General features: G+C 39.5%; 1 protein-coding gene across 2 annotated transcripts in view; it reads left to right on the plus strand.

Annotated features, from left to right (window-relative positions):
* Window positions 1-18,585: 18,585 nt before the first annotated feature.
* Window positions 18,586-25,802, plus strand: part of EPM2A (EPM2A glucan phosphatase, laforin) — a 123,803-nt gene continuing 116,586 nt past the window's right edge. For both annotated transcript variants that reach the window (XM_033235155.1, XM_033235154.1), the window contains exon 1: window positions 18,586-19,403. In XM_033235155.1, coding sequence (XP_033091046.1) covers window positions 19,103-19,403 — 301 coding nt within the window. In that variant the 5' untranslated portion in view covers window positions 18,586-19,102. The remainder of the gene's footprint in view (window positions 19,404-25,802) is intronic.

Genomic DNA, 25,802 nt, shown 5'->3' on the forward strand with positions numbered 1-25,802 from the left:
CTTGATGGTGTCCTTTTTAAATTTTGATAAAGTTCAATTTATTTGTTGCTTATGCAACAAAATTAAATTTGGTATCCTATCTAAAATAACCCATTGCCTAATCTAAGATCATGCAGATTTATAGCTATTTTCCTACTAAGAGTTTTATAGTTTTAATTCCTACAGTTAGCCTCTGATCTATTTTGAGTTAAGTTTTGTGTATGATATGAAGTGGGGATCTAAATTTATTCTTTTGCACATGGATACCCAGTTGTCTCAGCACCATGCGTTGACTGATCCAGTTGAAGCAGTTAAAGCACTATTTCCCCATAGAATCATCTTGGCACCTTTGTCAAAACTCAATTAACCATAACTGTATGGGTTGATTTTTGGACCCTCAATTCTATTCTATTGGTCCATTTGTCTATCTTTATGCCAGTATCACACTATCTTGATTGCTGTAACTTTGTATTAAGTTTTGATATTGGGAGATATATGCCCTGCAACTTCGCTCTTCTTTTTCAAGATTATTTGGCTACTCTGGGTCCCTTGAATTTCCACATGAATTTTAAGATCCGGTTGCCCATTTCTGCAAAATAGGCAGGTGGAGTTTTGTGTTAAAGCTGTCAAATAATTTCAGGTGTATTGCCCAAATCTTATTAAGAGTAAATTTTCCATTCCATGAACATGGGATATCTTTTCATTTATTTAGATTTCTCCAATTTTTTCAATAATATTTCAACTACTCTTGTTGTTTTTAGTGTACAAGTCCTACACTTTGGTTAAACTATTTTTTAGTGTATTTGAAATCGGATTTATTTTGTATCCTACAAATTTGCTGAATTCATTTATTATTTGTGTTTCTGTGTGTGTAGACAGATGTATTGCTTTAAAGAAATTTAGGACCAGATTGTTTGGCTTTCACATTTGTGCCTCACCACAATTAATCACATTGAAATAGTTCTGTGCTTTTTCCAAAGGAATAGAGGAAAATAAATTTTCCCTTCTATCACTATTTTTATACTAGAACTAAATGAATTCCTATTATCTCAACTCTCATTGTCTGCAGGGACTCACAAGTCATCCAGTGGCCACAGAGAAGAGAAACTGAATTATTAAGATTCCTACTTTCATTTTTGTATATATTTCACAAACATAAAAATGTTAAAATTCTACATTCTCTAGAAAATGAGAATTTAGCCAGAGTTTTCAAAGGATAAAACTGGACAAAATTTAGATAAATTAACTTATATTTCTGAAATTTAGCAGAGTCTATAGTCATGTCAAATCAAGTAACCGAATGACATCACTCGAGATGAAAAGAAAACAATGATTCAAAGTGGAAATATAAACACTGTAAAAAATAGAATTATAAAAATCTTACTGTAAATTTGCAGCTAAGTAGATTCCAGAGAAATGCAAAAACTTATTCCAAAATGATAGAAAACTCTATATTTACATGTTCAACTCAAGTAGATAATAAAATAACATTATATCAAAACTTCTGTTTTCAAAGTATGAACTTAAAAGCACAATGCCTGTGAATTTAGTTAAAAAATTAAATGAATAACTTTAATCTAAAATAACATGTAGAGTGAGTTTTATATTTTATCTTTAAATTAGTATGAGTGTTCGAGTGTCTATCTCTATCACCTATCTATCTATCATCTATCTCTACTCTCTATCATCTATCTATCCATTTATTCATCCATTTATCCACCTAGCTATCTATCCATCTAGTTTTCTATTTATTGTTCTACTATAAGTCTAAGGCTGGTTAGTAAATTGTATGCTTTAAAAAAGGTACATCTCAGCACTCTACATTTAGCATTTTTCTGGTCACCAACATGTATGGTCAGGCCCTTCCCCCACTTTCTCCTTGAGAAAGGTAGATCTCTTTTGTAATACTTCTTGTGAATCTGAAACTGTGGTTCCCTGATGTGGATGACGGTATTACAATTCACAAATATTTGCTGCCCTTTTCAGAAATAGCTTTACATTTTCCTGCATAATTGAATAACAACTTGGCAACGTGACTTGCTTTAACAATGAAATATGAGTGTAATTACCTTGCATCACTTCAAAGCAAAATCTTTAAGAGCCATCTTTTTTTTTTTTTTTTCTTTTTCCTCTGTCTCAATGACCCGCAAAATTCTAGCTAGAGGCTTCTATTTTATCCACCAAGGCCCTGGAGTGAATATGATATAAAGCAGAGATACAGCCAGCCAAAGATGGACATGTGATATGACTGATATATAAAACTCTTGTGATTGTTAAGTCATGGATATTTTGGGGACATTTGATGCCAAAGTATAACTTAATCCTGATTGATATACCTAGTGTTTCAGCCTTTTTCAAAAAGGCATGCAGAGAAAGAGAATATGGTGGGGAACGATTTGCTCTTTGGAAGCTGGGAGGAGAGATTTCTTTCAAGTGAGTGGGTATGTGCTGGCTCTCCCCTGGTAAATAGGTAAAGGATAAATGATGGGGAAACGGTGAGTAGGTAAAGGGCAAATAGGTAAAGGGTAGCTTCAAGATCAATCCCTATCTACTACTAGATCCCTAGAGTGAGTGTTGTCCACCTAGAAGATAAAAAAAAAAAACATATACTGAGGATGACCCACCTACTGAGCAGGTGTACCATTGTTTGTACTTTAGTGAAAAATGCCAAAGACGCTCTTCCATTTTTGGACAGGGGTGACTTGGAAAGAAGGTAGCATAATAAATTCCCCTGCTTCTAAAAGTTTTAAGACTGTTCTTGATCAGTATCCCAGGACAATGTTGCTCCTTGCAATATCCCAAGGAGGAGAATGGGGTTAAAAATACTGATTATGCACGCAATCACCATTGCGTTTAAAGAGTGGTAGAGAATATTCTGAAAAAGCACTACGATTATATTGTTCACAAAACCAAAATATCACTGAAATCTTTTCTTGAATCAAATTATTATTCTCAGTCATGGATTGTGTATTTCTGGTGCATGTATCATGGACACTTCAGGGTAACTCATAGTCTTTCAAAGAAAGGAGTAAGGATGAAGAGAATGGAAACAAGGGTAAACATAACTCTCTGACAATCCTTCATATTTTAGGAATTCAAGTTTATAGATGAAAATAAATTAACCAACTTACAAAATAGTCTCAGTTTTCTTGTACATCAAAGAGGTTCTTTGTGCTCTTTAAAATCTGCAGTTCTTAATACAATGTTTTTTTCTTTGAATTTTTCTAGCTCAGGTACATCTAATTATATTAAATTGAGTAAATATTAATAACCATTAATCTGGTGAAATCAATTATGCTTTCATTTATTTTGTGGAAGAATTTCAAAAGTAAATCATAGAATCAATTGCTACTCCACCTTGGACATGCAAACTTAATTAAATCACAACACTTTTTTTTTCTGGTAAATTTAGTGCCCCTGTAATGTAGTCACTATGGTGTAGTCAGAGCTGGACATTTGCCAGAAATAAAAGATTCTGGGAAATCAATCCTTTCCTCAGAGTAATAATAAATCACAATTTCTAAAAAGAATGTTGCTGCTTCCCAAAGATATTTACTTATAAAAAACAGTCTCATGTATCTAGCCTAATACTGAAAAGATTTGATGACTGTATGAGTTTATTAAACGCATATTAGTCTTGCAATGATTGAAATTGTTTGCCTGGTAAGCATGTGGGTGCATGTACTCACACACTCACTCCTGAAGGTAATAGAAAATAGATTATAACAATTTACAATGTGCTGATATCTGTGGTTGTGAAATAGTATAATGGAACTCATGTTTTCATATTAAACTGAGGTGTATGAAATGGTTCATCTCTTGATTTTAATAAGTTTGATATTATCTCTTTGAACATTAAACATCCAAGACATTATTTTCCTCTTTTCTTTTCCAGTTCTTCTTCATAGAACTACTATAACATTTTTGTCTTTTTACCTATTGTCTTTGTAACAAATAGTGATATGTGAAACATGTAAAGTACCTAATTAGTCTAAAATGTATTTGAGTAAGCCAAAATGTGTTTGGAATAACAAGTTTAGAGATCTGCATTCTTTTGTTTTTACTCTAAAATTACATACTTTAAAATTTTCTGCCTCTGCTTTTGTTGATAAAGATAGCTGACTTGGAATACAACTTCCTTCTACCTTCATTCCTTTCTTGTTTTTTGCCTATCTCAAATTCTGGTTGCAAGCCCTTTGTTATGTGAGATCAGACCCAACCTTCTCACATAAGAGAAATGTTGAGAGGAATAAATAAGATACAGTAGGTAAGATAGCCCAGTGCCTAGCACTTAGTAGATAAAAGCTCAATAAATGGAAAGTTATTAGTATTATTACACATTGTTTAATAAAGTATCTGGGCTTAGACTTAAAAGTGCCAGGTTGGCTGCATGTCCTGCATGCTGGAGTACTCCATCGGGAACACCACAGAGTTATGTTATTCTTTGTAAGATTATTTGTGCCTTGGTGTATTTTATTATTTTCTATTGATTGAGGCTAACCCCCAAAGTTACACATGAAATCTTGTAGGTGTTTGTCTGTTAAAGGTGCAAGGGATTCCTATCTGGTAAAAAAGATACATCCAAATGTTACAGTTTAATTGCCCAGTAGGAAGTTAATCAATTTGGTATCTAACCTAGTAATTGTTTAGCATTCTTTCAGTTCCTACATACATTGTATCTTAAATTCTCTTTGAATCAGCTTTACCATCCTGCTGGTTCTCTCATTAACTTACATACATGAGAGTCATTGTAGAAAATTATATTTTAATTAGGTCCTAGTGCATGCTTGGACAAGTGTATATATCTGAATAAATAGCTGTTTACACTAGTTAAATATGAGTACACTACCTCCCCCTACATTATTTTTGCATTTCCAGAGAATCCATAAATTTCTAGTAAGAACTAAAGATTTAGAGTAAGCCCAGGGTCATTACTCAACTTCTGGTGTATCCTTTCTCTCATGCTGAAGGTCAATAGGGTTTCACTGAAGACTTCTCATTTCCAGATACCACCAACTCTTATCGTCCTCTCTGGGCTCTCTTCTTCTTCCAGCTGATGGTGAAGTAAAAGAATGTTTCAAACTTACCTTCTGCCTGCAGCCCAGTTTTATGTTTAAAATACTTTTAATATAACACACAGACAGTGGTTAGGAAAAATAAGCAAGGAGTGAATTACAGAGGGTTCAAGTTCTTAAAAAGTACTTGTCTTTTTCAGCTCCATCAGGCAATTTATGTTCTTCTCTAAACTGGTTATTCTAGTTAGCAATTCTCCTAACCTTTTTTCAAGGTTCTTAGCTTCCTTGCATTGGGTTAGAACATGCTCCTTTAGCTCAGAGGAATTTATTACCCACTTTCTGAAGCCTACTTCTGTCAATTCGTCAAATTCCTTCTCCATCCAGTTTTGCTTCCTTGCTGGTGAGGAGTTGTGATCCTTTGGAGGAAGAGAGGTATTCTGGTTTTTGGAATTTTCAGACTTTTTGCACTGCTTTTTCCTCATTGTCGTGGATTTATCTACCTTTGATCTTTGATGTTGGTGACTTTCAGATGGGGTTTCTGTGTGGACATGCTTTATGTTGATATTGATGCTATTCCCTTCTATTTGTTAGTTTTCCTTCTAACAGTCAGGCCCCTCTGCTGCAGGTCTGCTGGAGTTTGCTGAAGGTTCACTCCAGACCCTGTCTGCCTGGGTATCACCAGTGGAGGCTGCAAAAGAGCAAAGACTGCTGCCTGTTCCTTCCTCTGGAAGCTTCCTCCTAGATGGGCAGCCGCCAGATACCAGCTGGAGCTCTCCTGTATGAGGAGTCTGTGGACCACTGCTGGGAGATGTCTCCCAGTCAGGAGGCACGGGGGTCAGGGACCCACTTGAGGAGGCAGTCTGTCCCTTAGCAGAGCTCGAGTGCTGTGCTGGGAGATCTTCTGCTCTCTTCAGAGCCCACAAGCAGGAACGTTTAAGTCTGTTGAGGCTGCTCCCACAGGTGTCCCTTCCCCCAGGTATTCTGTACCAGTGAGATGGGAGTTTTATCTATCAGCCTGTGACTGGGGCTGCTGCCTTTCTTTCAGAGATGCCCTGCTCAGAGAGGAGGAATCTAGAAAGGCAGTCTGGCTACAGCGGCTTTGCTGAGCTGTGGTGGGCTCTGCCCAGTTCGAACTTCCTTGTGGCAGTATTTTACACTGTGAGAGGAAAACCGCCTACTTAAGCCTCAGTAATGGCAGACGCCCCTCTCCCCACCAAGTTCAAGCATCCCAGGTAGACTTCAGACTGCTATGCTGGCAGTGAGAATTTCAAGCTAGTAGATCTTAACTTGCTGGGCTCTGTAGGGGTGGTGTCCACTAAACTAGACGACTTGGCTCCCTGGATTCACCCCTTTTCCAGGGGAGTGAACGGTTGTGTCTCGCTGGCATTCCAGGCACCACTGGGATAAGAAAAAATATTCCTAGATGGCCGAATAAGAACAGCTCCAGTCTCCAACTCCCAGCGTGAGCGACACAGAAGACCGGTGATTTCTGCATTTTCAACTGAGGTACTGGGGTCATCTCACTAGGGAGTGCTGGAAAATCGGTGCTGGTCAGTTGCTGCAGCCCGACCAGCGAGAGCTGAAGCAGGGTGAGGCATCGCCTCACCTGGGAAGCACAAGGGGGAAGGGAATCCCTTTTCCTAGCCAGGGGAACTGAGACACAACATCTGGAAAATCGGGTAACTCCCACTCCAATACTGCGCTTTAAGCAAACGGGCACACCAGGAGAATATATCCCACACCTGGCCGGGAGGGTCCCATGCCCACGGAGCCTCACTCATTGCTAGCACAGCAGTCTGTGATCTAACCGCAAGGCAACAGCAAGGCTGAGGGAGGGGTGCCCACCATTGCTGAGGCTTAAGTAGGTAAAAAAGGTGCTGGGAAGCTCGAACTGGGTGGAGCTCACAGCAGCTCAAGGAAACCTGCCTGTCTCTGTAGACTCCACCTCTGGGGACAGGGCACAGTTAACAACAACAACAACAACAAAAGCAGCAGAAACCTTTGCAGACGCGAACGACTCTGTCTGACAACTTTGGAGAGAGCAATGGATCTCCCCACACGAAGGTTGAGATCTGAGAAGGGACAGACTGCCTGCTCAAGGGGGTCCCTGACCCCTGAGTAGCCTAACTGGGAGACATCCCCCACTAGGGGCAGTCGGACACCCCACACCTCACAGGGTGGAGTACACCCCTGAGAGGAAGCTTCCAAAGGAAGAATCAGACAGGTCCACTCGCTGTTCAGCAATATTCTATCTTCTGCAACCTCTGCTGCTGATACCCAGGCAAACAGGGTCTGGAGTGGACCTCAAGCAATCTCCAACAGACCTACAGCTGAGGGTCCTGACCGTTAGAAGGAAAACTATAAAACAGGAAGAAGACCTATACCAAAACGCCATCAGTACGTCACCATCATGAAAGACCAGAGGCAGATAAAACCACAAAGATGGGGAAAAAGCAGGGCAGAAAAGCTGGAAATTCAAAAAATAAGAGAACATCTCCCCCTGCAAAGGAGCGCAGCCCATCGCCAGCAATGGATCAAAGCTGGTCAGGGAATGACTTTGACGAGATGAGAGAAGAAGGCTTCAGTCCATCAAACTTCTCAGAGCTAAAGGAGGAATTATGTACCCAGCGCAAAGAAACTAAAAATCTTGAAAAAAGAGTGGAAGAATTGACTAGTAGACTCATTAATGCAGAGAAGGTCATAAATGAAATGACAGAGATGAAAACCACGACAGGAGAAATACGTGACAAATCCACAAGCTTCAGCAACCGACTCGATCAACTGGAAGAAAGAGTGTCAGCGATTGAGGATCAAATGAATGAAATGAAGTGAGAAGAGAAACCAAAAGAAAAAAGAAGAAAAATAAATAAACAAAGCCTGGAAGAAGTATGGGATTATGTAAAAAGACCAAATCTACATCTGATTGGGGTGCCTGAAAGTGAGGGGGAAAATGGAACCAAGTTGGAAAACACTCTTCAGGATATCATCCAGGAGAACTTCTCCAACCTAGTAGGGCAGGCCAACATTCAAATTCAGGAAATACAGAGAACGCCACAAAGATACTCCTCGAGAAGAGCAACTCCAAGACACATAATAGCCAGATTCACCAAAGTTGAAATGAAGGAAAGAATCTGAAGGGCAGCCAGAGAGAAAGGTCGGGTTACCCACAAAGGGAAGCCCATCAGACTAACAGCAGATCTCTCAGCAGAAACTCTACATCCCAGAAGACAGTGGGGGCCAACATTCAACATTCTTAAAGAAAAGAATTTTAAACCCAGAATTTCATATCCAGCCAAATTAAGTTTCATAAGCGAAGGAGAAATAACATCCTTTACAGATAAGCAAATGCTTAGAGATTTTGTCACCACAAGGCCTGCCTTACAAGAGACCCTAAAGGAAGCCCTAAACATGGAAAGGAACAACTGGTACCAGCCATTGCAAAAACATGCCAAAATGTAAAGACCATCGAGGCTAGGAAGAAACTGCATCAACTAATGAGCAAAACAACCAGTTAATATCATAATGGCTGGATCAAGTGCACACATAACAATATTAACCTTAAATGTAAATGGACTAAATGGTCCAATTAAAAGACACAGACTGGCAAACTGGATAAAGAGTCAGGACCCATCAGTCTGCTGTATTCAGGAGACCCATCTCATATGCAGAGACATACATAGGCTCAAAATAAAGGGATGGAGGAAGATCTGCCAAGCAAATGGAGATCAAAAAAAAGCAGGGGCTGCAATCCTAGTCTATAATAAAACAGACTTTAAACCATCAAAGATCAAAAGAGACAAAGAAGGCCATTACATAATGGTAAAGGGATCAATTCAACAGGAAGAGCTAACTCTCCTAAATATATATGCACCCAATACAGGAGCACCCAGATTCATAAAGAAAGTCTTTAGAAACTTACAAAGAGACTTAGACTCCCATGCAATAATAATGGGAGACTTCAACACTCCACTGTCAACATTAGACTGATCAACGAGACAGAAAGTTAACAAGGATATCCAGGAATTGAACTCATCTCTGCACCAAGCAGACCTAATAGACATCTATAGAATTCTCCGCCCCAAATCAACAGAATATACATTCTTCTCAGCATCACATCGCACTTATTCCAAAATTGACCACATAATTGGAAGTAAAGCACTCCTTAGCAAATTTAAAAGAACAGAAATTACAACAAACTGTCTCTCAGACCACAGTGCAATCAAACTAGAACTCAGGACTAAGAAGCTCAATCAAAACCGCTCAACTACATGGAAACTGAACAACCTGCTCCTGAACAACTACTGGGTACATAACGAAATGAAGGCAGAAATAAAGATGTTCTTTGAAACCAATGAGAACAAAGATACAACATACCAGAATCTCTGGGACACATTTAAAGCAGTGTGTAGAGGGAAATTTATAGTACTAAATGCCCACAAGAGAAAGCAGGAAAGATCTAAAATTGACACTCTAACATCACAATTAAAAGAACTAGAGAGGCAAGAGCAAACACATTCAAAAACTAGCAGAAGGCAAGAAATAACTAAGATCAGAGCAAAACTGAAGGAGATAGAGACACAAAAAACCCTCCAAAAAATCAATGAATCCAGGAGTTGGTTTATTGAAAAGATGACCAAAATTGACAGACCGCTAGCAAGACTAATAAAGAAGAAAAGAGAGAAGAATCAAATGGTCACAATAAAAAATGATAAAGGGGATATCACCACTGACCCCACAGAAATACAAACTACCATCAGAGAATACTATCAACACCTCTATGCAAATCAACTAGAAAATCTAGAAGAAATGGATAATTTCCTGGACACTTACACTCTCCCATGACTAAACCAGGAAGAAGTTGAATCCCTGAATAGACCAATAGCAGGTTCTGAAATTGAGGCAATAATTAATAGCCTGCCAACCAAAAAAAGTCCAGGACCAGATGGATTCACAGCTGAATTCTATCAGAGGTACAAGGAGGAGCTGGTACCATTCCTTCTGAAACTATTCCAATCAATAGAAAAAGAGGGAATGTCCCTAACTCATTTTATGAGGCCAACATCATCCTGATACCAAAGCCTGGCAGAGACACAACAAAGAAGAGAATTTTAGACCAATACTCCTGATGAACATCGATGCAAAAATCCTCAATAAAATACTGGCAAACCAGATTCAGCAGCACATCAAAAAGCTTATCCACCATGATCAAGTGGGCTTCATCCCTGGGATGCAAGGCTGGTTCAACATTCGCAAATCAATAAACGTAATCCAGGATATAAACAGAACCAAAGACAAGAACCACATGGTTATCTCAATAGATGCAGAAAAGGCTTTTGACAAAATTCAACAGCCCTTCATGCTAAAAACGCTCAATAAATTCGGTATTGATGGAATGTACCTCAAAATAATAAGAGCTATTTATGACAAACCCACAGCTAATATCATACTGAATGGGCAAAAACTGGAAAAATTCCCTTTGAAAACTGGCACAAGACAGGGATGCCCTCTCTCACCACTCCTATTCAACATAGTGTTGGAAGTTCTGGCTAGGGAAATCAGGCAAGAGAAAGAAATCAAGGGTATTCAGTTAGGAAAAGAAGAAGTCAAATTGTCCCTGTTTGCAGATGACATGATTGTATATTTAGAAAACCCCATTGTCTCAGCCCAAAATCTCCTTAAGCTGATAAGCAACTTCAGCAAAGTCTCAGGATACAAAATTAATGTGCAAAAATCACAAGCATTCTTATACACCAGTAACAGACAAACAGAGAGCCAAATCATGAATGAACTTCCATTCACAATTGCTTCAAAGAGAATAAAATACTTAGGAATACAACTTACAAGGGATGTAAAGGAACTCTTCAAGGAGAACTACAAACCACTGCTCAGTGAAATAAAAGAGGACACAAACAAATGGAAGAATATACCATGCTCATGGATAGGAAGAATCAATATCGTGAAAATGGCCATACTGCCCAAGGTGATTTATAGATTCAATGCCATCCCCATCAAGCTACCAATGAGTTTCTTCACAGAATTGGAAAAAACGGCTTTAAAGTTCATATGGAACCTAAAAGGATCCTACATTGCCAAGACAATCCTAAGTCAAAAGGACAAAGTTGGAGGCATCACGCTACCTGACTTCAAACTATACTACAAGGCTACAGTAACCAAAACAGCATGGTACTGGTACCAAAACAGAGATATAGACCAATGGAACAGAACAGAGTCCTCAGAAATAATACCATACATCTACAGCCATCTGATCTTTGACAAACCTGAGAGAAACAAGAAATGGGGAAAAGATTCCCTATTTAATAAATGGTGCTGGGAAAATTGGCTAGCCAGAAGTAGAAAGCTGAAACTGGATCCTTTCCTTACTCCTTATAAGAAGATTAATTCAAGATGGATTAGAGACTTAAATGTTAGACCTAATACCATAAAAACCCTAGAAGAAAACCTAGGTAATACCATTCAGGATATAGGCATGGGCACAGACTTCATGTCTAAAACACCAAAAGCAACGGCAGCAAAAGCCAAAATTGACAAATGGGATCTAATTAAACTAAAGAGCTTCTGCACAGCAAAAGAAACTACCATCAGAGTGAACAGGCAACCTACAGAATGGGAGAACATTTTTGCAATCTACTCATCCGACAAAGGGCTAATATCCAGAATCTACAAGGAACTCAAACAAATATACAAGAAAAAAGCAAACAACCCCATCAAAAAGTGGGCAAAGGATATGAACAGACATTTCTCAAAAGAAGACATTCATACAGCCAACAGACACATGAAAAAATGCTCATCATCACTGGCCATCAGAGAAATGCAAATCAAAACCACAATGAGATACCATCTCACACCAGTTAGAATGGCAATCATTAAAAAGTCAGGAAACAACAGATGTTGGAGAGGATGTGGAGAAATAGGAATACTTTTACACTGTTGGTGGGATTGTAAACTAGTTCAACCATTATGGAAAACAGTATGGCGATTCCTCAAGGATCTAGAACTAGATGTACCATATGACCCAGCCATCCCACTACTGGGTATATACCCAAAGGATTATAAATCATGCTGCTATGAAGACACATGCACACGTATGTTTATTGCGGCACCATTCAGAATAGCAAAGACTTGGAATCAACCCAAATGTCCATCTGTGACAGACTGGATTAAGAAAATGTGGCACATATACACCATGGAATACCATGCAGCCATAAAAAAGGATGAGTTTGCGTCCTTTGTAGGGACATGGATGCAGCTGGAAACCATCATTCTTAGCAAACTATCACAAGAACAGAGAACCAAACACCGCATGTTCTCACTCATAGGTGGGAACTGAACAATGACATCACTTTTGGACTCGGGAAGGGGAACATCACACACTGGGGCCTATCATGGGGGGGGAGGGGGGAGAGATTGCATTGGGAGTTATACCTGATATAAATGCCGAATTGATGGGTGCTGACGAATTCATGGGTGCAGCACACCAACATGGCACAAGTATACATATGTAACAAACCTGCACGTTATGCACATGTACCCTAGAAGTTAAAGTATAATAATAATAATAAAAAAAGAAAACAGAAAAAATATTCCTGCAGCTAGCTTGGTGTCTACCAATATCCCTGAATGAACATCGATGTGAAAATCCTCAATAAAATACCGGGAAACAGAATCCAGCAGCACATCAAAAAGCTTATCCACCATGATCAAGTTGGCTTCATCCCTGTGATGCAAGGCTGGTTCAACATATGCAAATCAGTAAACGTATTTCATCACATAAACAGAACCAATGACTAAAACCACACGATTTTCTCAATAGATGCAGAAAAGGCCTTCAACAAAATTCAACACTGCTTCATGCAAAAAAACTCTCAATAAACTATGTATTGATGGAATACATATCAAAATAAGAAGATTTATGACACACACACAGCCAATATAATACCGAATGGCCAAAAACTGGAAGCATTTCCTTTCAAAACCAGCACAAGACAAGGATGCCCTCTCTCACCACTCCTATTCAATATAGTATTGGAAGTTCTGACCAGGCCAATCAGGCAGGAGAAAGAAATAAAGGTATTCAATTAGGAAGAGAGGAAGTCAAATTGTCTCTGTGTGCAGATGATATGATGGTATATTTAGAAAACCCCATTGTCTCAGCCCATAATCTTCTGAAGCTGATAAGTAACTTCAGCAAAGTCTCAGTATACAAAATCAATGTGCAAAAATCACAAGCATTTCTATACACCAATAATAGACAAACAGAGAGCCAAATCCTTTTCACAGCTGCTACAAACAGAATAAAATACCCAGGAATACAACTTACAAAGGATGTGAAGGACCTCTTCAAGGAGAACTACAAATCACTGCTCAACAAAATCAGAGAGGACACAAACGGGGAAACATTCCATGCTCATGGATAGGAAGAATCAAGATCGCGAAAATGCCCATATTGTCCAAAGTAATTTCATGCTATCCCCATCAAGCTACCATTGACTTCCTTCACAGACTTAAAAAAACTATTTTAAATTACATATGGAACCAAAACAGAGTCTGTATAGCCAAGACAATCGTAGGCAAAAAAGAACAAAAGCTGGAGGCATCACAGTACCCAACTTCAAACTATACTACAAGGCTACAGTAACCAAAGCAGCATGGTATTGGTACCAAAACAGATATACAGACCAATGGAACAGAATAGAGGCCTCAGAAATAATGCCACACATCTACAACACCTGATTTTTGACAAATCTGATAAAAAAACAAGAAATGGGGAAAGGATTCCCTATTTAATAAATGGTGCTGGGATAACTGACCAGTCATATGCAGAAAACTGAAACTGGACCCCTTCCTTACACCTTATATGAAAATTAACTCAAGATGGATTAAAGACTTAAACGTAAGACCTAAAACCATAAAAACCCTAGAAGAAAACCTTGGCAATACTATTCAGGACATTGGCATGGGCAAAGACTTCATGACTAAAACACCAAAAGCAATGGCAACAAAAGCCAAAATTGAGACATGGGATCTATTTAAACTAAAGAGCTTCTGCACAGCAAAAGAAACTATTGTCATAGTAAACAGGCAACCTACAGAATGAGAGAAAGTTTTTGCAATCTATCCATCTGACAAAGGGCTAATATCCAGAATCTACGAGGGACTTAAACAAATTTAAAAGAAAAAAACAACTGCATCAAAGAGTAGGCAAAGAATATGAACAGACACTTCTCAAAAGAAGACATTTATGCTGCCAACAAACATGTGAAAAAAACTTGTCATCACTGGTCGTTAGAAAAATGCAGATCAAAACCACAATGAGACGCCATCTCATGCCAGTTAGAATGGCGATCATTAAAAAATCAGGAAATAACAGATGCTGGAGAGGATGTGAAGAAATAGGAACACTTTTACACTGTTGGTGGCAGTGTAAATTAGTTCAACTATTATGGAAGACAGTGTGGTGATTTCTCAAGGATCTAGATCCAGAAACACCATCTGACCCAGCAATCCCATTACTGGGTATATACCCAAAGGATTTTATATCATTCTGCTATAAAGACACATGCACACATATGTTTATTGCAGCACCATTCACAACAGCAAAGACTTGGAACCAACCCAAATGTCCATTGATGATAGACTGGATAAAGAAAATGTGGCACATATACACCATGGAATACTATGCAGCCATTAAAAAGGATGAGTTCATGTCCTTTGCAGGCACATGGATGAAGCTGGAAATCATCATTCGCAGAAAACTAACACAGGAACAGAAAACCAAACACTGCATGTTCTCACTCAGAAGTGGGAGTTGAATAATGAGAACACATGGACACAGGGAGGAACATAACACATCAGGACCTGTCGGGAGTGGGGGCTAGGGGAGGGATAGCATTAGGAGAAATATGTAAAGTAGATGACGGGTTGATGGGTGCAGCAAACCACCATGGCAGTTGTATACCTATGTAACAAACCTGCATGTTCTGCACATGTATCCCAGAACTTAAAGTAGAATAATTTTTTAAGAAAGTACTTATCAGCTTTGCCCTGCCAAGTCTCCATTCTCTACTTAAGTGTAAATGAGTAAGCACTGCTTTCAACTAGCCACTTCCCTTTTTCTCAAACTCTTTGAATGTTCCTTTGGGAGTTTCAAATCATCCCTTCCAGCCACCATTCTTTTATTCCTAAGGGTTGACTTGTCATGCTCTCCACTCTGTTTGGGAAGGGTATTAACCAGCCTGCCGTTCAAGTTACTCAGACCTAGGACGATGTTTTTACAGCTGAAGGAAGCTCTAAACCAGTGTCTCTAATCTTGAGGTCCAGCCACCTGGCTTGGCACTCTACCTTCCCCAGGCAAAGTCATTTTAGGTCACTGCCTGGCAAAACCCAGGCTTGAATGACCTGTTGAGTAGAGGTGCTCAAAGGAGAAGTGAGTGGGAGGAGGTGTAGATTTTACAATGATGGAGGTGTGTGACGGAAACGGCAGGTCAATGTCTTTTGAAATGGTATATGCTTCATTGCAATTCATGCTTGGAGCATTCCTAAAAATTAATATTTGAATAATGTAAATTGCAAAGAAAGAAGAATGACAAAACAGGCTGGTGGTGATGCACTGAAGATGCAAAACTTCTCTATGGTGGGATGGATGGGAAGTGGAATTACTGGAATCTACTGGAGACTAGAGATTTTTATATGTATCAAAAAAAGACATGAACTTTTACAATAGTTGAGGAATGTAGTGAGATTTTGGGGTAAAGCCTTAGTTTAGTTTATATCCTTCTATTGTTCTAGATTCCTAAAGGGGTTTCTAACCCATGGGAACCCCAACTTCTGAGGTAGCCTAAGCCATAGTTTTTCAATCCAGAAAAGTCAGCTGTAACATGCAAAAGTTTTTAAGCTATATCAAACTCTCTCTGAAAGGGTTTTTTTTTTTTTTTTTTAAATGCTACAAAATTGCGAATAGTATATGTGACATTTAACTTTTAGATATTTTTTTTTTTGAGTAATAAACTAATACTTACAACAATCCCAGAACTATGTGGATAAAATATGGTTTACATCAGTGAATGTGTATATACATATACAATACTACAAGGAAAGATTTATGATAACTCACCGACTAGTGAAAGATTGCTTCTGACTTTCTTTCGGTGAAAGATTCACCGACTAGTGAAAGAGTGAAAACATAAATCTCCCAAGATCGAACTAATAGGCTTTCCCGAGGGGACTTCAAAATAATTTACATTTGAACTGGATCTTGAAACTCTGCGTTTGAATTTATCACCCATTCCTCAGGAAAGTTTATAGTTATATACAAGATAGCATTATACAAATGAAATTCAATGACAACAAATAAGTTTGGCCTTTTAAAAATTATTATCAGAATTATGTTACTCTAGTGGACTGATTCTTGCTCTAAATTTAGCTTGTCCCCATAGCATAAAGAATCTGACCTCAAATGGATTTCATAAATAATCCCTTTTAATAAATACCATGATTCTTCTAAATGTAAAAAGAAATCTCATATGGAAGACCCAACAAGGAAAAAGATCTAAAACTAACACAATTTGAAAACTGGTAAAATTCTTCACCTTGGCTTCTTAAATCTGTTTCCATTGCCAACACATATATAAAAAGGCAAAAAAATTATAATTTCCAAGAACCTGCAGCCAAATCCTCTCCAAATGCTAAGATATATATGTCTTTACAGATTCATTGATCCGTTTAGACTGCCACTCATGATTCATCTGTTCTTTAATTCCTAAGGATGAAGTTAAGTTACAAGAAATAATTACAGGAATTAATTTTTTTTAAATTAAGAGTTGACGGAGAATAACATTTAAATATGCTAGAATTTAGATGCATTCTGCAACAGATTTTCCTTATCAGAATTTATATCTGTATCTATATCTATAAGCTGAAAGCACGCCTTTTAGCCCCTGGCTCTGCCCCTTCCTTGCTGTGGGCCATTCATTGGACCTTTTTGAGCTGGAGTATCCTCACATCTAAAAATGAGGATAACAATTGTAGTTACCTTATAGGATTGGTGAAAGACTTAACTAAGATAATATGAGTATGAAAACCATGTTCCTGGCCCATAATACAGGCTCAATGGATATTATCATGGTTAATACTTATATATCCAAATGATTGTCAAAATATGATCAAGGCCTTGAAATATGTCCCTTAAGCCCTGTTTTGGTCTTGTTCTCCTTTCCAGTTGCATTTTACTTACTACACAGTGCAGCCATCCAATTTATGCCTTATTTAAATCCTTGCCATAAAATATTATGTATTTTGTTTAGGGGCTTAAGAGGGTTACTTCTTCCAATGGTTAAAATTATTCAACTTCTTCATGATGAGAGAAGAATAAAGGAAACAATGTCTGCTGAACATACATATTGTTTAATTTTTCTGCTATTGTTTCATCTACAGAATGGGCAGAACTCACTCTGGAAGAGCTAGTGGGAATAATGCCATTTGGGAAGCACACAACATAGGCAGCACAGTGGAGCACAACAAAGTCTGGAGCTGTTAGTTCCTGGGTCCTGAAGGAATGAGAACTTTCACTGGAGTCTGGATTCCACTGTAGACAAAATCCTCTTTGTATTGCCAAATGACTCTTATTTTCCTAAACTTACTCTAAGAATATCTTTTAACAGCAATTTGAATAAACCGACTCACATACCACTGTGATTTGATGTCTGATTTGCTACTGAATCAACTGTGTTTGGCCAGCCTTTCTGTCTTCACATTTTTCATAGTGTTTATCCTTAAGCTTAGCAACCAACCAAACTTTGAGTGGAATATCAGTATTCAAGAGTAAAATGTATTATTAGTTTTCTAATTGTTCCACAAGAGATTGAGTTTGTGTAGTTTACATTTTTGCACTTTCTGTTTTACTTATGATACTCTCAACGCATGAAATTTTGGCCTGTTCCCTCTCACTATTCACAAACTTCCAAACACTGGTAAAAATGCCTCTGTGTGTCTTTAATTCACATAACAGATTTATGTTATGTTAAATGTTAGTGAATATATAAACGGAAGAATACAACGATAATTTTGTTAAAGAATCAAAAAGTATCAGGATATTCGTCTTAAGATTGTCTTATGGCAGTGACAAATTGAAGTTCCCCACCAAAATGTACGAATGTTGGATTTGGGCCAGACAGCTAAAAAAAACTGTTTCTTGATCCAAAAAGGTTTTAAGTTGAAAAAATAGTGCTTTTACTTAAAGTAAATTTTAAACAAAGGTTTTCTTTTTCTTAATTTACTCCATTAAAAAATGCATACATTTGGACAGAGACTCCGTCTCAAAAAAAAAAAAAAAAAAAGCGTACATTTATAGTCACAGAATTAGTTTTCGTTTTGACCTTAAAAGTATTTACTCTAAACTTACTTTACACATACTAAAAATGTAGTTTTTGAAAAAAGAAAGTGATCATGTGGCTTTTCAGACAAGAGAATGGTATGTAATGTTTTGCATCAGCTCCGGGTCTTGTCCACCAATCAGAGGTCCTTCAGAGCTGGTAGGATCTAGAAAGATCATTATTTTATACCCTCATTTTACAGATAAAGAACCTGAGACCCGCTAGAGTAAGTGACTTGGTTAAGATACGGAGCGCTCCAGAGACCAGGTCCAAGATCTTCCCCCGTTTCACAATTATAAGGCGGCTGTCTAGAGGCCATTCCCTTCCTTTGATCCTCATAAAGTTAATTTCCAGTCTTTTGGAGAGGACTGGGCGATCGCCTGGCTTAGAAGTTTTCCTCACTTCCCGAACCCCATTTTCTCTTCCTTTTCTTCCGCTCGCCGTGTCCCCAGCGCCTACAGCTGGAAATCAGCCGCCCGTGAGCCTGCGGGGCACAGAGGCGGCTGACGGCTCCGGTGACCCCCTTCCCGCTGGCCTGGATGAGACCTGGGCTCGGGAACCGCGTGATGCAGCCCAAAGAACGCGCAGAACAGCACGTGCTCCCCCCCGTGCCCCGGGCTCCCGCGCCGCCGCCCAATCGCCGCGGCCGCCTGACGCTCAGGCCGGGCCTACCGGCCGCGGGGACTCAGGGTCCGGGGATTCGCGCCGCCGCCGCACGCCATGCGCTTTCGCTTCGGGGTGGTGGTGCCGCCCGCCGTGGCCGGCGCCCGGCCGGAGCTGCTGGTGGTGGGGTCGCGGCCCGAGCTGGGGCGTTGGGAGCCGCGCGGGGCCGTACGCCTGAGGCTGGCAGGCACCGCGGTGGGCGCCGGGGCGCTGGCGCTGCAGGAGCCCGGCCTGTGGCTCGGGGAGGTGGAGCTGGCGGCCGAGAAGGCGGCGCAGGACCGGGCGGAGCCGGGCCGCGTGGACACGTTCTGGTACAAGTTCCTGAAGCGGGAGCCGGGAGGAGAGCTCTCCTGGGAAGGTATTGCCAGCAGACGTCTGCCCCCCGGCGTAGAGCAGGAGCTCCGGCCCGCACCGCCCCCGCCGGGGCCTAGGCCTCGGGCATGCCCGGCAGGCCCCGGCGGCGCGCGTCTCGGGCTCTTTGCCGGCGTCCCTGCGCACTCCCCGGACGCCCCGGGCTGACCCTGCTTTGCCAGCCACGGTGTCGCTGCCAGCCGCGGCTCCGGCTTCCTACTGGTTCCCTAGACCCGTGCAGCGCTCCCGGCCGCCTTCCAGTCCCCTCGGTCGCCTGCCCCTCTAACCTGATTTCTGCACACCCAATCTTCAGCTTCTTTCCAACCGCAGCTGCTTCACGGGCCAGTGCCCTTCGTCTCCCGCCCGGGGCCCTCTTCGCCCTCCGAGTCCCCCTCGCCCTCCGAGTCCCCCCTTCGCGGGTCCCTTGGCTGCTCGGCCGCGCGCCGCTGATGGCTTCAACTGCCCAAATCCGCTTTAGTTGAGTTTTGTGTCCTCATTTTCCTGCTCTAATTCGCTAAAAAGAAAAACGATCCAACCAACGAAAGTAGCGTTTTCGCTAATCCTAGACTGCAACGTGCTGCTTAGATTTTTTTTTCTTAGATATTGAGAATGAACTAATGGAAAGACATTGAATATTTCCCTTTTTGGATTTTTTTTTCTTTCTTAATCCCAGATATATGACAATTGAGACATGACCTGATTTCTTAAAATCCTAAAACAATACATGTTGGTTGTAGAATAATAATGATGATAAAAAAGAAATCTGCATAGTAAAAACTTAACAGTGTTTCCTCCACACAATCTTAGGCACACTGCTTGTACACATTTATGTATGTGGTATATGCATATACTTTTTTTTTTTTTTTACAAAAATTGTATAATACATAATTCTGAATTTTTGCTTTTCTTGCCTAACAGTATGTTACGGACATCTTTCACTGTCACTACGTGTAGATATATATTTTACATGTAGATGTATTTTAAATGGCAACAAATTATTCTGCATCTACGAACCTGCATTTAGGTTCTTTTCAGTTTTCCTCTGTTATAAACAGTAGTGGCTTAATTGAAATTCCTTTTACAGGTATCTTTGACCATTCAAGAGTGTTTCTACAGAGTGGATTCAAAGAAGTGAAATTATTGGGTCAAAATGCAGTCATTTTTTTTAAACGCTTCGTTAAGGACTGCTAAATTATGCCCTAAAAGGGTGATAACTAATGTCGGCTCCCGCCAACAATGTCTGAATTGAGACAGACCCTTTAAGGGAAATGTGCAAGGTTGAAGACTGGAGTGGGTGTAACTCAATAGTTGAAGTCAATGAAATGAATGTCTCTTTAGAAGTTTATATGAAACGAATGGACCATTTAGCCTGTAATGATGTAGAGACAAAGAATCAGTAAAGAAGGTTAGAGTGGAATATGTTTATATATTATCCTTGTTATCTTTTTGTTCCCCACTAGGCTTATGGTCTGGTAGCATTTATTGGTTTTTTATTTTACCATGACAGAATTGAAAGATACCCTCTTCAGTTTATCCTTTCTTTACAGGGTATGACTATTATTCATAGTATTGTAGAATTATTTTTTAAAATAAAATATCTGATAATTGTAATAAAACTGTAAATGGTGTGAAACAAAGATCTTCCCTTTCCCTAGTTCTTTTTTTTTTTTTTTTTGCTTTAAGTTATCAGGGACTCCCATGTACCCAATCCCTAGTTCTTCTTTTCTTTAGCTTTTCTGATAGTCCTCCCTATGCTGTAGTTTGCTTATGTTGCTATTTCTTAAGGTACCACAAACTTTTGTTTTTAGTTTTTCTAATAGTTACCATATAAGTTATATATAATTTTAAAAATTAAAATTAGGCAATATTGACACCTACTGGATGCACATAAAATTAACCATCACACCTGTTATGAAATATGAGAAATTTAGCTCAAGTTCATTCTCTGTCTTCTCTGCTGATTTTTTTTTACTGTTATTTTCAGTTTTTTTTGATAAATATTTTTCTTCACCATCCAAGCAGGAATTATTTTCAGTTTTGTGTTAAAAGTTGAGTGTTTACTTTCTAGGAAGTTACTCCTGTAAGAGAGGGTAAGAAAAATATTACACATTTCTTCCTCTCTCCTCAGCTTGGTTTATTATGACTTTTACATTATCAGGTTTTATATAATTTATATTGTTTTCTGATTGTTACAGTGCCTTCTTGTTTAAGGTAAATAGACTGATTCTAAGCATTGTAAATTAACAGAGAGCTTTATGAGAAGCAGGGTAGCCAAGTGTTTAAAAGCAAGGATTCTGGAGCCAGATTGCCTGGTCTCACCTACCAGTGTGGGATTTGAGGCGCATCACCTCAGCTCACAATGAAAGGACCAAGCTGCCTAATAAATGAACTGTATTTTGTAGAATAGTATATATATTAAGAACTTAGAAGAGGACATATGGTAAATGTTAAATAAGGGCTAGGTATTATTTTTTACTATTATTGGGAAACCATGTAGTGCAATTAGACTTGTAAACAAGGAAATAAAATTTTGTGACACGAAAACTATACAACTGCAAGGAAAAATTCTTTTTTTCACTAAAAATCATGCTCGAATTTTACTTAAAATAGTACTACAATTTGTTTTACTTCATATTTGAACTGTAATGTTCTTCTACAACTTGTTTAAAAATTTGTTATTAATTTTTTTAACAGAAGTGTTACACCAGCTCTCACAATGTCCTAGCTTGATTGCACTACTTGATGAATGCATATTGCTTATTTCTTGAAAATAAGATTTTTTCCTCGAAGAATTAGGATTCCTGTTCTAATTTTCACTAATATATGGCTCTCTGATATATTTATGTGTGTGTGTGTATGTATGTATGTTTCTGATATATATATCAGTTTTATATAAAATATTGACTGTTGACTTTCTATTATATAGAAAGTTCATTCTTATAATCCTATTAGGCAGGAAGTTACTCCTATATGAGAGGATAAGAAAAATAGCTTACACATTCCTCTCCCTTCCTTACTTCGGTGTGCACGCGCGTGTGCGCGCGCACACACACACACACACACACACAGGTTTTAGCTATAAACCTGAGAATAAAGAAAACAATTGAACTCCTATATTAGTTGCACTGTTTTAAATGGTATATCTTCCTCTTTCTTAAAAACCTTAATCATTTCTTTGGATAATTTTCAAGAAATAGTAAAATCAGAGAGAATATCTGAGCCCTTAAATTCCTAAAAGGTCTTTATTTGGGTTTGTGTTTCAATCAAACGATCTTGATTGATCATTTGGTACAGTATTCTGGTCTTAAAATAATTTTCCCTTGAAGACTTTGCTTCAGTAATTTCTAGCATCTGTGGCTGATAATTCTAATGTCAAACTAAGCCCATTCCTGTTAGCAGTCTGTTTTATCACTTGGCACTTGATTGGCTCTTTAAATTCCAGAAATTGTTTCCTTCAACTCAGGGAAGTTTTCTATGATTTCTCTCTCTCTCTCTCTCTCTCTTTTGTTGTTCATTAAAAAAAATTCTTCTAAAAAATGGCATGCGTGTGCAGAACATGCAGTTTTGTTACGTAAGTATTATACGTGTGCCGTGGTGGTTTGCTGCACCTATTGACCCATCCTCTAAGTTCCCTCCCCTCCACCCCCACCCACCAACAGGCCCTGGTGTGTGATGTTCACCTCTCTTGTGTCCATATGTTCTCAATGTTCAACTCTTGCTTATGAGTGAGAACATGCGGCATTTGGTTTTCTGTTCCTGTGTTCTCATTAGTCGTTGGGCACTTAGGTTGGTTCCGTATCTTTGCAATTGTGAATTTTACTGCTATAAACATACATGTACTCTGTAGTCAATTGTTTTTTTTCTTGATGGTTCTTTTATTCTATTGATTTTTCTCCAATATCTGGTAGTCCTAGGATATCCATTCATTTTTATGAATGAAGGATACACTGATCAGTAGGGGTAGCTGTGCTGGTTTTCTGTTGAAGTTGTCATGTTTACTGAAAACCTCCTCTAAATGGGAGAACACTCATGGAGTACTGTATAATTTGGCAGATTTTTTTGAAGGATAAAGTTCCGCTCAGGGTGTGTGGCTGAGGAGCCATAGGCTTAAGATCGTTATTGTTGACAATGTAAAAAGAACTTTATCATGAGGCGGGATAATTTAGTATATTTTATTGTTGAATGGAGTTGCCTTTTTCTTTTCCTGTAGGCCTGTTCGGTGGGTCTGTAGACATCACAGGACTTGTTTCACCCAATCTCCAGCTCCTACACCCACACTCGGGTCCTTTCCAGGAAACACTTCCATTACTGTATTTAGAGCATGCTTATTTCATGTTGGTGATGGGAAGGGGTTGAAGGAGGCAGGTGGGAAACCATTCTTTCAACTCCTCTCCAGGCTGACACGTGTTTATTTGTTAGGTTTCCTCTTTCATTTTGCTTTTGTAAAAGGCCTCCCTGACTACCTTCTGATTCTTTCTTATAACATCTGTTCCTTTTTCTTATACAACTTATTACAGTCTAAACATCATATTGACTATGCTGGATTGGACTTTTTGATTTCAAGTAATAGTAACTGAATGTTAACCAGCCTAAAAATAATTTTAAAAAAATAAATTCATTTAACCAAACTGAAAGAAGCATGGAGTACAACCTGTCTCTCCTCACTTGCTTTCTACCTCTCACTCTCTCATTCTCAGATTTGCTTTTCTCAGGGCTTGGCTTTAGTTTCTCAAGATAATTGACTCTGTCAAGCTAGGCTTTCTCACAAGAAGCTCGGGATTACATGCCTAAATTGGATGTCACATACAGTGTCACACTATATTCTCTTGGCTTTTCCCTTAAGGCAACAAGATGGCTGCTGCAGCTCTGTTCAGCTCATGTGCATTTAGTGGAATAAGGGAGAAGAAGGAAGAGTGGAAGAGTCATCCATGGGTATTGCCTATAATCTAGGAAGCAAAAACTTTACCAGAATACCTCCACACTCCCACTTTGTTTTATGTTTAGAATCGGCCAGAACTGCTGTGTTTGACTGCCTCTGCTGCAGAAGAGACTGAGTGTATTAGTCAGTTCTTGCATTGCTATAAAGAAGTACCTGAGATTGGGTAATTTATAATGAAAAGAGGTTTAATTGGCTCATGGTTTTGCGGGCTGTACAGGAAGCATGGCTGGGGAGGCCTCAGGAAACTTAACAAGTATGGCAGAAGATGAAGGGGAAGCTGGGATGATCTGCATGGCTGGAGCAGGAAGAAGAGAGAAAGAGGGAAGTGCTACACACTTAAACAGCTAGATCCCATGAGAACCTGCTCACTATCATGAGAATAACAAGGGGGAAGTCCACTGTCATGATTTAATCACCTTCCACAAGGCCCTTCCTCCTGTTGGAATTATAATTCAGACGTGAGATTTGGGCAGGGACACAAATCTAAACCATATCATTCTGCCTCTGGCCTCTCCCAAATCTCATATCCTTCTCACATTGCAAAATACAATTTTTTCTTCTCAACAGTCCCCCAAAGTCTCACCTTATTTCAGCATTAACTCAGAAGTTCACAGTCCAAAGTCTCATCCGAGACAAGGCAAGTCCATTTTGGTTAGGAGCCTGTAAAAGCAAAACCACTTAATTACTTCCAAGATACCATGGGGGTACAGACATTGGCAAAATACTCTCATTCCAAAAGGGAGACATTAGTGAAAACAAAGGGGTTACAGGCTGCATGCAAGTCCAAAACCCAGCAGAGCAGCCGTAAAATCTTAAAGTTCCAAAATAATTTCCTTTGACTTCATGTCTCACACCCAGGTAACATTGATGTGAGGGGTGGACTTTTAAGGCCATGGACATCTCTACCCCTGTGGCTCTGCAGGGTGCAGCCCCCATGGCTGCTTTAATGGGCTAGTATTGAGTGCCTCTGGCTTTTCCAGGTCCACGGTACAAGCTGTTGGTGAATCTACTATTGTGGTGTCTAGAGGACAGTGGCCTTCTTTTCATAGCTTCAGTAGGCAGTGCCCCAGTGGGAACTCTGTTTGGGGACTCCAACTCGACATTTCCCCTCTGTGCTGCCTTAGTAGACATTCTCCCTGAGGGCTGTGCCACTGCAGCAGACTTCTGCCTGGATATCTAGGTGTTTCCATATATCCTCTGAAATCTAGGTGGAGGCTCTGAAGCCTCAACTCTTGCCCTCTGTACACCAGCTGGCTTAACATCACATGGAAGCCTCCAAGGATTATGGCTTGCATCCTCTGGAGCAGTGGAGTGAGACATATCTGGGACCATTTTAGCCAAGGCTAGAGGTGGAGAAGCTGGGATTCAGGGAGCAGTGTCCTGAGGTTGTACAGGGTAGTGGGGCCCTGGGCCTATGAAACTATTTTTTCCTCCTAGGCCTCCAGGCTTGTGGTGAGAGGGGCTGCT

Source organism: Trachypithecus francoisi, unplaced genomic scaffold (assembly GCF_009764315.1).
Source record: "Trachypithecus francoisi isolate TF-2019V2 unplaced genomic scaffold, Tfra_2.0 Lachesis_group15, whole genome shotgun sequence".
Lineage (NCBI taxonomy): Eukaryota > Metazoa > Chordata > Mammalia > Primates > Cercopithecidae > Trachypithecus > Trachypithecus francoisi.